General features: G+C 37.7%; 2 protein-coding genes across 2 annotated transcripts; both read right to left on the bottom strand.

Annotated features, from left to right (window-relative positions):
* Positions 1-277: 277 nt before the first annotated feature.
* LOC145895482 (uncharacterized) lies at positions 278-7,414 on the bottom strand. Its single transcript, XM_082984292.1, has 19 exons — positions 7,299-7,414; positions 6,684-6,914; positions 6,348-6,378; positions 6,149-6,244; positions 5,641-5,850; positions 5,287-5,374; positions 4,929-5,009; positions 4,517-4,608; positions 4,176-4,284; positions 3,877-3,989; positions 3,389-3,555; positions 2,968-3,068; positions 2,792-2,903; positions 2,467-2,536; positions 2,063-2,287; positions 1,449-1,573; positions 1,148-1,279; positions 669-735; positions 278-603 (listed from the first exon to the last, which is right to left on the bottom strand). Exons 1-19 carry the CDS (start codon positions 7,383-7,385, stop codon positions 551-553), a joined length of 2,190 nt encoding a protein of 729 aa, XP_082840418.1. The 5' UTR covers positions 7,386-7,414; the 3' UTR covers positions 278-550.
* LOC145895492 (uncharacterized) lies at positions 7,414-12,413 on the bottom strand. The gene is made up of 8 exons (XM_082984302.1): positions 12,209-12,413; positions 11,712-11,937; positions 11,372-11,525; positions 11,053-11,126; positions 10,535-10,759; positions 9,899-10,113; positions 9,090-9,315; positions 7,414-8,451 (listed from the first exon to the last, which is right to left on the bottom strand). The coding sequence occupies exons 1-8, from the start codon at positions 12,410-12,412 to the stop codon at positions 7,613-7,615; spliced, it is 2,163 nt and encodes a 720-aa protein (XP_082840428.1). The 5' UTR covers position 12,413; the 3' UTR covers positions 7,414-7,612.
* Between the last annotated feature and the right edge of the window lie 1,066 nt (positions 12,414-13,479).

Genomic DNA, 13,479 nt, shown 5'->3' with positions numbered 1-13,479 from the left:
AGGACACATAAAATTAACGAAAAACAAATCACACGGCCCATAACTGAACTTTCTTCTTTTACCATCTTCATCATGACGTCACTTAGCAGATAATAGCGGATGACCGGTCTGTATATTTACGACGGCCCAAACCAGCCATTAAACGGAGAAACATTGTGTTTTTAAAGTCTTGTTTAAATAAATCATGTTCATAATTTGGATCGAATTATGATTGAATCAAACTCACCACATATTCAGCAATTTAACTATGACACAAATTCTTTTTCGAAGGATTTAATTAAACTCAACTTGAATCAGGTACAAAACTACAAACACAAGACGCGCAACAATACATTAAGAAACAAATCAAATCATTAAAGCACGTAAACAGGAAAGAAACCACAAAACAGTGTAAGTATCTGACGCAAAGGCACATTGGTAAGTTGTCAATAGCAGCATACAACGACCAGCCTAAATAACAGCTTTTCATTTTGACAAAACAATGGTCAAAAGCAATGAAGTTGAATATATTCGAATATATTCGAAGCTGTCTACAACGCGGAAACTTTCATTAGTCGAGTCCAAACTCAAGTTCGTCTTCTTCAATGGAATTTTGCTTCGAGTCTGAAAATGTGAGCAGAGAATGTACCTATTGTGCGGCAGTGGCAATATATTACTTTAAAACGTACCTTTGGCAATGTCGTTTGCGTCGCCAGATCCAGAATTTTCATCAGTTTGAGAATTGTTACCTTGTGTCTAATAAAAAGAGTTAAGTTAGTATAAGGAACCTCGTTTGAAAAGTTTTATTTATTAGCAGTTTTAAAATGGATTGGATTTTTAAAGTTTTCGACGAGATTAATAAATAATAATAACAATGTAATTCCTAAACATCTTACGGTTATATGAGTTTTGCACAGGTTTGAAAGTAAAAAAAAAACTTCTTGCATTTGCGCGGTTTCTTATTCTAGATAAGATTTCTTAAATAAGTGAATAAATTTACTAAAGTTGATTTTCTCATAACTATTTCGGATACCTCAGTCGTCGAATTCTAACCGGAGAGAATTCTTTTAACGGAACAGCATTCCAGCTTACTTTCAGAACTGGTGTTGCATTATTGATGCCTTATTTACTTCTACTGTTTGTCAGGCTCAAAAAAAAACTGGCGAACCTTGTCAGTAACGTCCTCGATTAGTAGCCTGTGAAATTGTTTCGTATCGGATTCAATTGGTAAGGTTTGGTCGCTGCTTTCCTCGGTCACGTAATTGTCTTCTAACACTTCGATTTTCGGCCGATTCTCTGACTATGAAAAAGAGAACAGAAAATTTGGAATTTATTTTTAAAAACAACCAATGAGGATTAAATTATAAAGACTGAGGCTTGACTTGTTTGGTAAATGTCACAATTAACACTATTTAGAAATTGGTTTAATGAGAATTTTATTTTTTAAGTTTTAGCGAAACTGGATTCACCAGCAAATGTATCGGCACTTCGGACAGTTCGTCGATTTCCACGTCTTCAAGGTCAGGCAAGTCGTCAAGGTCAAACTTCGCGCCTTCTTCTGCCTTGAGTTCTATAGTTTCTATGGATTCATCGTCTGCGTACAATCAAATATTCGGATTTAGACAATTAGGTTTACAGGTTTCGCAGCCCGGGCATTGCAGCCTAGCTGTGGATGATGCCCATTTTTCCTGACAAGTCGGAGCGAAATCTCGGATGTTTTTGGACAAAACAGGAACAACACAGCAATTCTTTCATTTAAAGTGACAACAAATCCACTTAAAACGAGTTTTTGTTAGAGTTAGATCAAACCCGAATTTTTTGAAACCTATGATTAGGCCCTTAAGAGAAATTACGCCGCAAATGCGACAGAGTATAAATTAAATTGTTTCAAGCAGTTGTGATGTAACAAGACCTCGTTTGTGCATACAGAGTCAGGCGTCACCACGTACACATTTTCGCGCAAAGAAAATTAAATACATTGCGAAAAATTTTTGAAATATTCGAGCAAAATTCCTGGAAATGTGTTAAAAAACTATGAATAATGTAACAAATATTTCAAACGTCATCAACACGAACTGTAGACCTGGAAGTTCTGTGACGAACTTGCTTTCGGCATTCAACACTTCGTTCGAAGGTTTTTCATTTTCCTGAATTTCAACTTTTTCCGTCGTTTCCATTCTGACTTTCTGTTCCGGTTTTTCGACAAGTTTTCCACTTTCCTCGTCAGTGCCCTCTAGTGGCGGTGTATTTTCATCTTCGCCTGGTATCCTTTGGTCGAACATTGCCACTGGTGTCACCGTTGATTCGACTGAAACGCAAAAGTGACAACATGGGTTCGATTACCGAAAAACAGTTTTGCAATTAGCTAAAAACTGGCGTGTTTAGCTTAAAACAATTATGGTACGGGAGATAAAACCAAACAGCCATGAGGATTAATTCGCAAACACTCCAACAACACAAAGTTTAAATAAATGCGTGTAAACTTACGGGTGACTCCAGATTCTTCTCTTCTGGCTTCCGCCTCTTTCCTCACGTTGTGCAAATAGTCGATACTGTCCTGAAACAACAATTGTCACACCGTTTAGTTCATCATATTCCACTTAAACCTATATCAACCTAAGTTTCTAAACATAACATCATCAGCACACAAAAATCCATGCTGTAAAACTTCAACACAAATAACATTCTTCTTTGAAGACTCGATATTGGTGATTGGTGAGCACAAACCTTGCTTGCAAAGACGTACTTTAAAAGTTTTATAAGTGCGCGACCAGGTTTAGGAAAACACGACACAAAGTTTGTTTTTATTTACCTGTATCTTTTGCCTCTCTTTGTTCACCCAATGTTGTCTCTCTGCTTTCTCAGCCTCGTGACCGCCGCGGTGCCACGCTTCTGCGCATGCGCGGTCGCGAGGGAACACAGGCCTGCAACCAAGTACAGTTTTTATTTTTATTGTAAATTCTCGAGTAGTTTTTTTAAGATTTTCACCTGTCGTCCAGATAGGTGAGGTCCTTCAGTCGAACGATGAGATTTTTTCGGTAGAAACGGATTTTTTTGATCACGGGATTCCCCATTAGGTTAAGCACCCTCTGAATATTTGATACGAGATGGGTTAGTTAAAAGGAAGCACTAAGTTTCAATGGGACTTCATATCAGTATCCTTCTATTATTGCCTTAAGAATGTAGACACGACGCACTCAAAAAACGAATGCAGTGCATTTTTATGACCCAAGGGGACATTTGCTTGCAAATTATGACATTTTATTGTGTTTTGAAGAAGCCACCTCAGAAAAATGTGTTGAAATTTCTGCACACATTTTTTATTACAGTTGAAATGTCACTGCGACAAAACATACTTACCAGCTTATGGCAGAGTTCTAATAATTTGTAATTTATAAAACCCTCTTACCAATCCTGGCATGGCCTCAAACACGTCAATGACTGCCGGGTCTTCAATATGGTTGTGGGAGAGATCGAGTACGCTGACTTCCTTGCATTCTTTCAGATGTTCGAGACCCTTCACGGTCGAAATGTGGTTGTGAGCCAACTGTAGGCTTTCCAGTCGCGACAGACAGGCTATAGATTTTTTATTTTTGGTGTCAGAAATTAACGGAAAAATTTTTGAAGAATCATTTGAATTGCTGTTTTCGTTTCGTAAATTTTGCAAACATTCCATGTGATAAGTGGATGAGTCTTACCAAGGAAACCAATCTTTGAAAGCATAAATGTTTAACTTGCATAGCGTATAGCATGCAGCTCAATGTTTAAATATGGAACTATTCAGCAATAAGGCGACTTTTGTTTTCCACCCTAATATTCACAGCAATAGCGGAAATTATGTAACGTTAGCGTTTGGCTTGTAAACAAACAGCATGAAGAGCAGGGCTAATCACATACATAAGTTTTCCACTTTGAGAAGTTGATTGTTGGAAAGGTTTAGAACGCGAAGATCCTCCAACTTTTCCAAATTCTCAATTTTGTCGATCAGGTTTTGTTGCAGATACAAACATCTGTCGAAATTGGGATCATGAATAACTCAACAAACACGCTGGTCATATTGAAGCAATGGATCCAATAATGGACAATGAGCCGCAAACAGTGTGATACTGTTTTGACTTGAGAGGTTTAACAGGCCATGGCCGCACTTTTTTATAAACGAGTAAATGCAGCACGACAATTACAAATGCGCAGACTACCTCATTTGCGTAAGTTTTTCTAGGTTTTCGATTTTTTTCAATCCGTTGACTTCAAGCCAGATGCACTTTAGACCTGTGTATTCGTCCAGATTTTCAATCCTCCACCAACCTAATTCAACAAAATGGTAAATGTCTAGAACAAACAACACAACAATTCAGAAGCAATACACGCTCACACAGTGCCCTTTATGAAAATCTCAGCTATCTAAAAAGTTCACTGGCATTGCAGATAAGCTGGTCGAACGACACTATTTTAACCAGGTTAAGGTACGAGAACAGTAAAGCGGACTTATGAGATTTTAGAATCACAACAGTTGTAGTATTTCGCAAAATAGTCTCACCTTTATAGTGAAGGTAGAGATTGTCATTCAGGTAAGGGGTGGAATACAGCTTGTGTTCTTTACAAATCTTCTTCAAAGCTTCCTTGGTCATTCTGGTAAAGAACGGGTTTTTATATATGTATATATATGTACAGTTTTACAAACGTTTTTTTGGCGTGCTTAAAAGTTATCAATGGAGCTTGCAGTATAGAACTGATCTACATTAACGTTACTAGCTGTTGACTTAGGTAGAAAAGATAATTTAACTAGGAAATAATTTTGCAATTTTTCCGTCACTGGCTACTGCACGCAGACATGTCCACCTTTGATAAAAGTTTACACTCAAAAAGATATATTATGACCCAAGTATACTAAGTTTATAAACTTCCCTACAAAAACTGGCCATGTTTAAAACGATACATTGAACACCGACCTTGGATAACGAGACATTTCCTCTTCTTCTTTCTCACGTTTTCTTCTCTCCTCCGCCGATTCCACATTCTGCTCCACGGCACTGAAAATAATAATAACACAAGAGTTGTCAAAATCCAGCACGTGCAAAATGGAACATACATATTTTTTAAAGTTGGTATTTTAGGAAAACCAGAGCGCGCTACAGGGCCCTCTGTAGTCGAACAGTTGTGAAGTACAAAGTTTTGATGCAACATGTAGAAAACAGCATTTGGTTCAGGAAAAATTAAAGTTTAAAAATCACTTTTAGCTTGCAAAATACCTTATAGGTTTAATGCAATACTTCCAGAAGACACAAACAGGTAAATTATTTTTCTTACCTGATTTCCTCAGGGTTTGTTTCTTGTTTCTTCTCTTTATCTTTTTTGTCGCTGCCAACTTCTAGGTAAGTAGATATTTGTGAAGCTTCTGCAAAACCAAGCTCTATAGTTTGTATCAACAGGAAGTTGTAGCAACATCGGGACAGACACATGGTGTTTACGAACAAAAACGTAAAGGGTAGGTTCTTTATTAACCATTTTCGTTTTAACGCTGTTGCTTGAAACTCAAAATCAAGCAAAATATCAACTAGTGACCAAAAAATCCCAAACGTTCTAACACTAATCACAGCAACATATTTCTTACTTATCAGCCTAAAACCATTCAGTTACAATTTCAATGCCAAATTCCTATACCCTGCGTTGTTGGTTTGTTTTGCTTCGCTTGCGATGTAGAATTGTGAAATGTGGGTCTCGGGTCCCGGGCGAACGAAACACTTTTCGGTTTGGCATCACTTGGTGGCGCACTCTGTTTGGGTTCAACGCCGTAAGAGTGCGCACGTTGCTTCATGTCTTGAACGAAATCTTCGATGGTCCGACCCGTAGGGGGGCGTTTCTTGAGATCCTCTGCAAGTAAGATTTACGCTAAAATTGGCACGGATTTGAGTGATTTGAAACCAGTGGCCGAAAACAGGAGTTGCCAACCACCGGTACCAGTTCGTGAGGAATTTCACAAAGAACAAATTATTGGTCATAATTTGAGCATAATGCTACACGAATAAGCACCAAGAAATATGTCGTGCTTTATCATACAGCATTACCATAAGGCCTGTTTACCCCCGAACACCAGAAAACCTTTCCAAATGCTTGCAATCTTGTTTGGCAACCAAGTACTGAAATCTATCATAAGCAACAAACTAATTACCGAATCTTCTCTTCTGTATGCTCTTTGCATCGGATGAAAGTCTCCAACCAGGGTATAGAGATTCAAGCTTTTCCATGTCAATGCCGCTTCTCGAGGCTGAAAGAACAAAATTATTACCAACTAAAGTCTGTTTCAGTGGCTTAAACAACAGTTTTAATGGAACTGCAACAATAAGAAACGTATGACACCTATTGATTACCTTCACGAGTATCCTCCGCATCTTGCTTTTCCTATGGTAAACAAATTGTTATTAACTATTACCAACAGCAGTAGTATAAACAAAGTGCACCCGTAGCTGAATCGATGGGTTCCAAACTAGATATAAATCACAGGAGACGGACCACAATATGACCATACAACTGCTTTGTCTGCATCTCACTTATCATTATTGGCTTAGTTGCACATGTTTCAGTGCATTTTATTGGGTAAATAACATAAACCAATAGACTTTATAAAACAAGCAGGTGCATTTATGTGGACACATTGCATATGAAAGCCGCGAATTTTATTTTTTCAAGTGGAAAAATCGACTTACGTCAACGGTTGAAACCGAACCCGCAGTAGAAGTTACATCTGACATAGACTCGTCATCAGTGTTGACAATCCACTCAGACAAATCTTCTTGCGTTACTTCGTGTTGTGTTGAAGTTTCGTCTGTTGGAGCGACTTCTTCTTTGTCTGTTTCGGGTGGACGCGCTTCACCGCCATCTTGTGGCTGAGCTGGAGATGATTCTTGTATAGTCGGTGGGGGGATGTTGGCATCACCCTGAAACAGACACAACACTCAATCTTACTCATGGCTTTGGTAATTGATCTGCCGTGCAATAGGGGGTAAATCTTAATGCTTCCTGAAAAAATATGTGTACTCTTGAGGTACGTTTTGTGGTAAATATTTTCGTATAAAAACTGTTGTGTCGTAGTGCGAAGTCCCCATATGTGTCAGTGTTTAGCAAAATAAAATCATGTTTTACATGTTGCAGTAATTGCCCCCTCTTGGACAGGTTTAAATAATGTAACATTGGAATGAATCAAAATTCAAAAAGTGGAACTAAATAATTAGGACATTTGCAATATATGTTCAATAAAGGATCAACAAATTGACAGAATACAAGTTACTGCTTAAAACGTTGGTGTGTATTTGTATTGTTACCATTTCGGTGGGGACGCTTGTTTTAGAAATTGGAGTCTCGATCTCATCTTGGGAAGCATCCTCTGGAAGCTCAACAATCAGAGGCATTTTGAATTAACCTAATTTTCTTAACAACCTATAAAAGAGAAATAAATTACTTATGGAAGCAAGCAAACCTATCACAGTGCAAAAAAAAAACAATAACTGGAAGCAGAAAAACCACCACAATATGAATTAAACGTGCATGTCGTTTGAAAGTTCAGTGCAGCAAAATCAAACGCTTATACTGAATGCAAACAACCACCAAACCCGTACACCTGTACATTTCTATCTCCTCAAAATATAAGGTTGTACTCAATAAATGCAAGCGGCAAGGCCTGGTGTACGTTGAAAACGATATATTCGCTGTAACCGGTATTGGAAGACCGCGCGTACAAGTGACCCTGAGACAACGACGACAATCTGCCCTGAGTAAGTATGGAGTCATAGCCGTCGGGTGGCGCGCTTCTGCATTGGTCTTTCGCAGTGACTGTTTGCGTGCTCCCGAGGCACACTTTGGCCACAAGGATCTTCCCAGTGGGGGAGAATCTAGCAGCCGCGCGGGCGTGTCGGGTGAAGTACAGACCTATGCCGTAGTCGCTCTGCGCGAAATCCTCAGTACTAAAGCCCTTAGTCAAAATCTCCAACATTCTGTCGTTGGTTGTGGAGGTCTGGGTGCCGCAGAAATACAGGTTTGCGACTATGTCTGGGTGACGGCATTCCTTTCTAGTGCTTTCATATTGGTTTACAACGCTTGGTGTAGGCATAGCCCATAGCGTGTTAACTATGTTCGTGACTTGGTAGGCGGTGCCACTGAAATTGTATTCGCCACTGTCCATGCTGGCCACGAAACAGTGATTTATTTCCATAAGTTGAAGCTCTTTGAGGTCATCCTGCTGCTTTCGTTGACTGTTAAATGAAAGTGCATTTGTACTTTGTGCGATATCGCCAACTAAAGATTCCGAACTTGTTTCGTTGTCGGACTGTTGAGCTTCTTCTTGATGCTTAACAGCGACCTCCCCGTACGAGCAACCGGGCATTTCAGTGAAGTTTATGTTACTTTGAATGGATTCTGTTTTGTATGATGAAATGTCTTGGGCCGAAGACGAACATGCTGAGTCTGTTTGCATTTCGCCTGCAAAGAAAACCAGCTTAGTTTGACAACCATTTAGTTCAACATGAAGGCGATAACCCAAGGCAAAAACACAGGCGCTACTACTCGTTTCCTGGCAACAAATCGCCATGCGCAGATTTGTGCAATGTGCAGATTAAAATACAACATCTTAATAAATATTCAAAACATTATTATACATGCATGTAAACATAATGTAGCAAGATTAAACACACAAGTCAAGGTGTTGTGACAAGAAAAGGAGTTTGCAGAATTACAATATAAAATAACCTTGTGTCATGTATTCTTAACAACAAATGCGTTTGACACCAGGTTATTTTATATTGTAATTCTGCAAACTCCTTTTCTTGTCACAACACCTTGACTTGTGTGTTTAATCTTGCTACATTATGTTTACATGCATGTATAATAATGTTTTGAATAATAATTTTTCCACCTGTGTCACGCACAACAAGTGGCGTTAGAAAAGGTCGATTTCGGAATGAAAATATTGAATGTTATTAAGAAAAGGAGTTATCTCAACAAAAAAACAGTTTTTCAACATGTGTTTTTTAATGACATCCAATAATTGCCGACGGAAGATAAACACACAGTCCAAAGTGATTATTATCATACAGAAAGTAAGAAAATGGTCTTTTTACCTTCGTTTCCAATAGTAACTTGTTCTTCCAGGTCCTGCATAGCTTCACGCAATTTGCTTAAACGCTTTCTCAGGTGACTTTCTTGAGAAGCAAGCTTTGATTCTTTGGCGATTTCCAACTCTTTCTGCAACTTCACTATGATTTCATCCTGTATTGCCACCTTTGCCCGAAGTGTAAGAACCTCTTGCCTCATGCGTCTTACAATCAGAGCTTGCGCCTGGTATGCCTTCATAAGAAAAAAAAATATGTAAAGGCAAACAAAAAAGACCTCACAAGAAAAAAAATTAAAATTTATTTAAAAAAACACTGAAAAAAATAGTACCTTTGTCGAGGTGCATATTTACAAGGGAAATACATGACATATATAAATGTGGTCATTATCCAGATTGGCTGCAATATATGGCTTCATTAATTAAAGATTTGTTCCAAATGCAGAAGTATATGCTTCTTATTATATGCACAAAAGAGCCATAATAGTCAATGAGATCTGCAGACAGGTGTTCCTTACAGGTCGAAATGTGTGTACACCTGTCTGTAGCTCTTATATGCTTTTGTTTTTTAAAAACAATTATTTGCCTAGGACATCACAAGAAACAGATTGAAATTTAAATAAAATAACACAAAAAACTAGTAAAGGAATTTTCTCTGAATGAAGTGAATTGTGCTTAGGCATAATAAAATCATGCAGTTGTAGTCAGGTTTATACTGAAAAAAAGTATTTAAATATCAGAGGGTCACACTATGATGCCTAAATTAGGATGTCAGACCAAGTGTAAAAACAGCTAAAAGAAACTGGCAGATACACAAACCTGCAGGCTCTTTTCTCTCCATAAAGCTGTTTCAAGTTCCATCTCCCTGAGGTTGAGTTCCGCCAGAGTTGGATCGTCCATTGGAATAGCATCAATTTTGTTTGGATAAGCACTCACGGACACATAGGAGGGCAGAAAGCACATCCTGCGACTGTTAAACCAGATATCACCGATTTGTGCATAGGGACTGTTAAGAAGCACATCGTCTGTGAATCCTTGACAGCAAATGTCAAAGTTATTGCATTATTTCATGAATAATATGTTATTTTATGAAATATTGCAGGAAAATAATGAAAAGAAGGGTGTTGTTATTTAAAAACACTTGGACCAAGTGATCTTAAAGAAGAATGGAAGTGCACTAAATATAAAACAGTTTGGAAACGTTTGCATGTTGCTGACCAGCGGGCTTTTTTTTAATTTTATTTTATTATCTTATGCAACTCGTTTTCATGAAAAAAGTATTCTTCATGTTGCAATAAATATTACTAAACATTTTTGACTAATTTTTGCCAACATTGTTTTTATTTCCACTAGTTCAGAAATTTATGCCATATACATATTTTTTTCAAAACCAAGTGGCTTGGGAAATTTTGGACCTGTAATTGGTGACTTCGTTATCATATATATATAACCAACCTTCTTTTTCAAAGAAATCCACTGCATTCTGGTCTGCGTTGACCACAATCACATCACTTCCTCCGGTAATAGTGGAGTCGTGAATCTGCTTCATCATGAACTGACCCAAACCCAGATGCCTGTACTTTTTCCGTACAGCAATCAATGTTAATTGCAAGACTCTCTGGCCGGGTTTGTCATAGGAGCGCTCAAATGTGGCACTAGCAATAAGGCGATTTTCAATTCCTGCAAAAGACAGTTTATTAACTCTATTGCAGCATCTATTGAAGCAAGATCAAGCTCTCAAAAGCTCGTGCGAATAAAGTTGTTTAATAGTCAGTCTCTTATCAAAACAGTGCACTAGCAAGTAGTATAGGTATATACCAGAGACTGCCACGTTGAAGAAATTGATTAACATTTAAATTGTTAAAATATTTGTTCAGACTAGAAATATTTAAACGTATGGAATCTTTAATATCTGCTTTTGTTTTAGGTTTGTTGTTTAGAATTTAAAAGAACTTTTTGTTTTATTCAGTTACCGATAAGTTGTTTGGGTAAAGTTGGCTTGTTTTCATCTCCCACTTCGAGGTTGCCATGCTGTGTGTGCATGAATCTGTGTGTGAATTTACACAAGTGTACTTTTTGAAACTCAATCAAATGATCATAAATCTAATGAAGCTTTTAAGATTTCTTTTACATTGATACATGATAATATGAAGAAATAGCCTCGATTTATACAGTTTTTTCATGGCTCTAAACACCCTTTTGACAAATCTATAAACTAAATATTAAGGAAAATTGTCACTACAGCCACACGTGACTTCATCAAGCCTTTCACCAAACATTTTAGTTTCTTACTCTTGTCTATCTTTGTATCTGTCCTTGACCTGTCGGAGGAAAGTGGGTACTTGAGCAAGCCAGTTCTCTTCCTGCTCATCCTCTTCCTCCTCATCAGCAGATTCCTCATCACTGAATATGTTCACTGCTTGCTCAGAGAGACTTGCCATTTTTTCTGCAATTCAGTTGGAAGTTGGTCAACATGCCACGTAATAATTACATTACATTGCACACATGCAAGGGGCACACCGATTGGACTTTAATTCTTACATAAACAAACATAGAAATGTTTGAGCTTAGATTTAAATGTACATATAATTACGCCACACAATCAATGTGGCAGTAGGTGTTCCCAAAAAACCTTTTTCATGTATATCGGCATCAAATTTGTCCAAATCTTTTTCTTTTCGGTTTTGTTGACTCAAATCTTGAAGTACTTCATTTTCAGCTCTAATGAGCAACAAGGTCTTTGACCATTTTTCACACAAGGTTGGGTATATAATGTCATCAGTCAGCTCAGGTAGTGAAATGCCATACAAGTTGGCAACACCATGAATCAAATCCTTGTTTTCAACACCGTCGACAATCTGTAAAAATGTGAATTGACAAATCTTACAGATGACTAGTGTTATATATACCTCATCATGAAAAATATTTTTTTTGTTAAAAGTAAACTTTTTAATCCATTCCACTTTCTGGATGATTTACTGTAATATGGTTCATGGGAAAAGCATATTAAAACAACATTGCGACATTTGTTGAACTGTACTGATTGTGCTTTGAAAAGTTATTTCAAATAAGGCAAAACATATGGAAAAGGATACTTGCAATAATTTTTTAGTTATGCTACTAACCAACCTGCTCCTGAGGCTTGTTTGTGCCCTTCAGCAAACGTTCGAAGTCAACCACCACTGGAAATACTGTGACAGGCTGATCTGGCAACATTAGGCCAGAATCTACATGTTCGCTGCTTTGAACTGTTGTAGTGACAGATGGTACCTTATATTTTCGTTTTTTAGAAAAAGTTGCCGTTGGTAACTGCAGAACAACTGGGGACGACATTTTATTCCTGAACAAAAAATAAGTCTATTTTAAACTTTAAAAGCCCCTCAGAAGAACTTTGCTGTATTTAAACATGTGTTTAGACTTCATTTCATTATTTCAGGGTCTAACGTGCCTGCAAATTGTTCAAGATTGAACAACAAACACCTGATTTTGCATAAAGCTACCAGCATTTTCTACAGCTGCGTCTTGAATTTCCAGGGAAACTGAAATGCGTTCAAGCGTGACGTCCATGTACAGAGTGCGTCATTTTAGTGACTAAATTTTTAAAAATTTTACTCGGGAAAAACAAAACTACCGGCAGTACCTGTTGAAAAAACTTGGTTAATGATATATAAGAACTCACAATCATGCATGGTGGTTCGATTCGTGCTTTAAAAGTGTATTAATTTGTTACACCATAGCATATTATGGTTACGCAAACGTAAATGTCACACCCAAAGTATAGTTTTTCCTTAAAAGGAAAATCCATAATCGAAGCCCTACAGCCAACAACAATTACAAGCAAATACGATTGCTTTAATCACTGAAATGTGTCGAAACGTCGAAGCGCTGGGACCCCATTGAGCGAATCAATCTTGCCTGCCATGTCTTGTCCAATCAATAGGCACACGAAGGTGCTTGCAACGATCAATATGTTCACGCCACGTTCAGTCAATCCAGTTGTTGCTTCGAATGTGCACAACAATGTTATGTAGGTTTATGAGAACAGTCTAAATCTCGCGGAGAATTTGTAATATCATGGAACAAGTTTACGAGCTAGCCTAGTAAATATGTGGTGATCCGTGTTTAGGAACAGGTTTCAAAAAGTGTTTGTAAGTTTTTAATTGTTTTTGCCCCAAGTATGGATTTACACAACTCAAAATGTTGTGATTTCTTGTATTACAATTCAATCCTGCGTAGCCAGAAAGCTGGTGTAATCAGCGACTCTGAACGATCGCTGTACTGTCATTTAATATCATGATTTTCGACTTTTATCACTCAATGCTGTAAGTTTGTGACAATTTCATTGCTTGTTTGTAAAGGATTCAGTGACGCAAAAAAACATACCTCAAACGTTGGAAACT

The sequence above is a fragment of the Ascidia mentula genome, chromosome 1, assembly GCF_947561715.1.
Source record: "Ascidia mentula chromosome 1, kaAscMent1.1, whole genome shotgun sequence".
NCBI lineage: Eukaryota > Metazoa > Chordata > Ascidiacea > Phlebobranchia > Ascidiidae > Ascidia > Ascidia mentula.
Note: the sequence above shows the minus strand (reverse complement) of the source record. Positions and strands in the feature narration are given on the sequence as shown.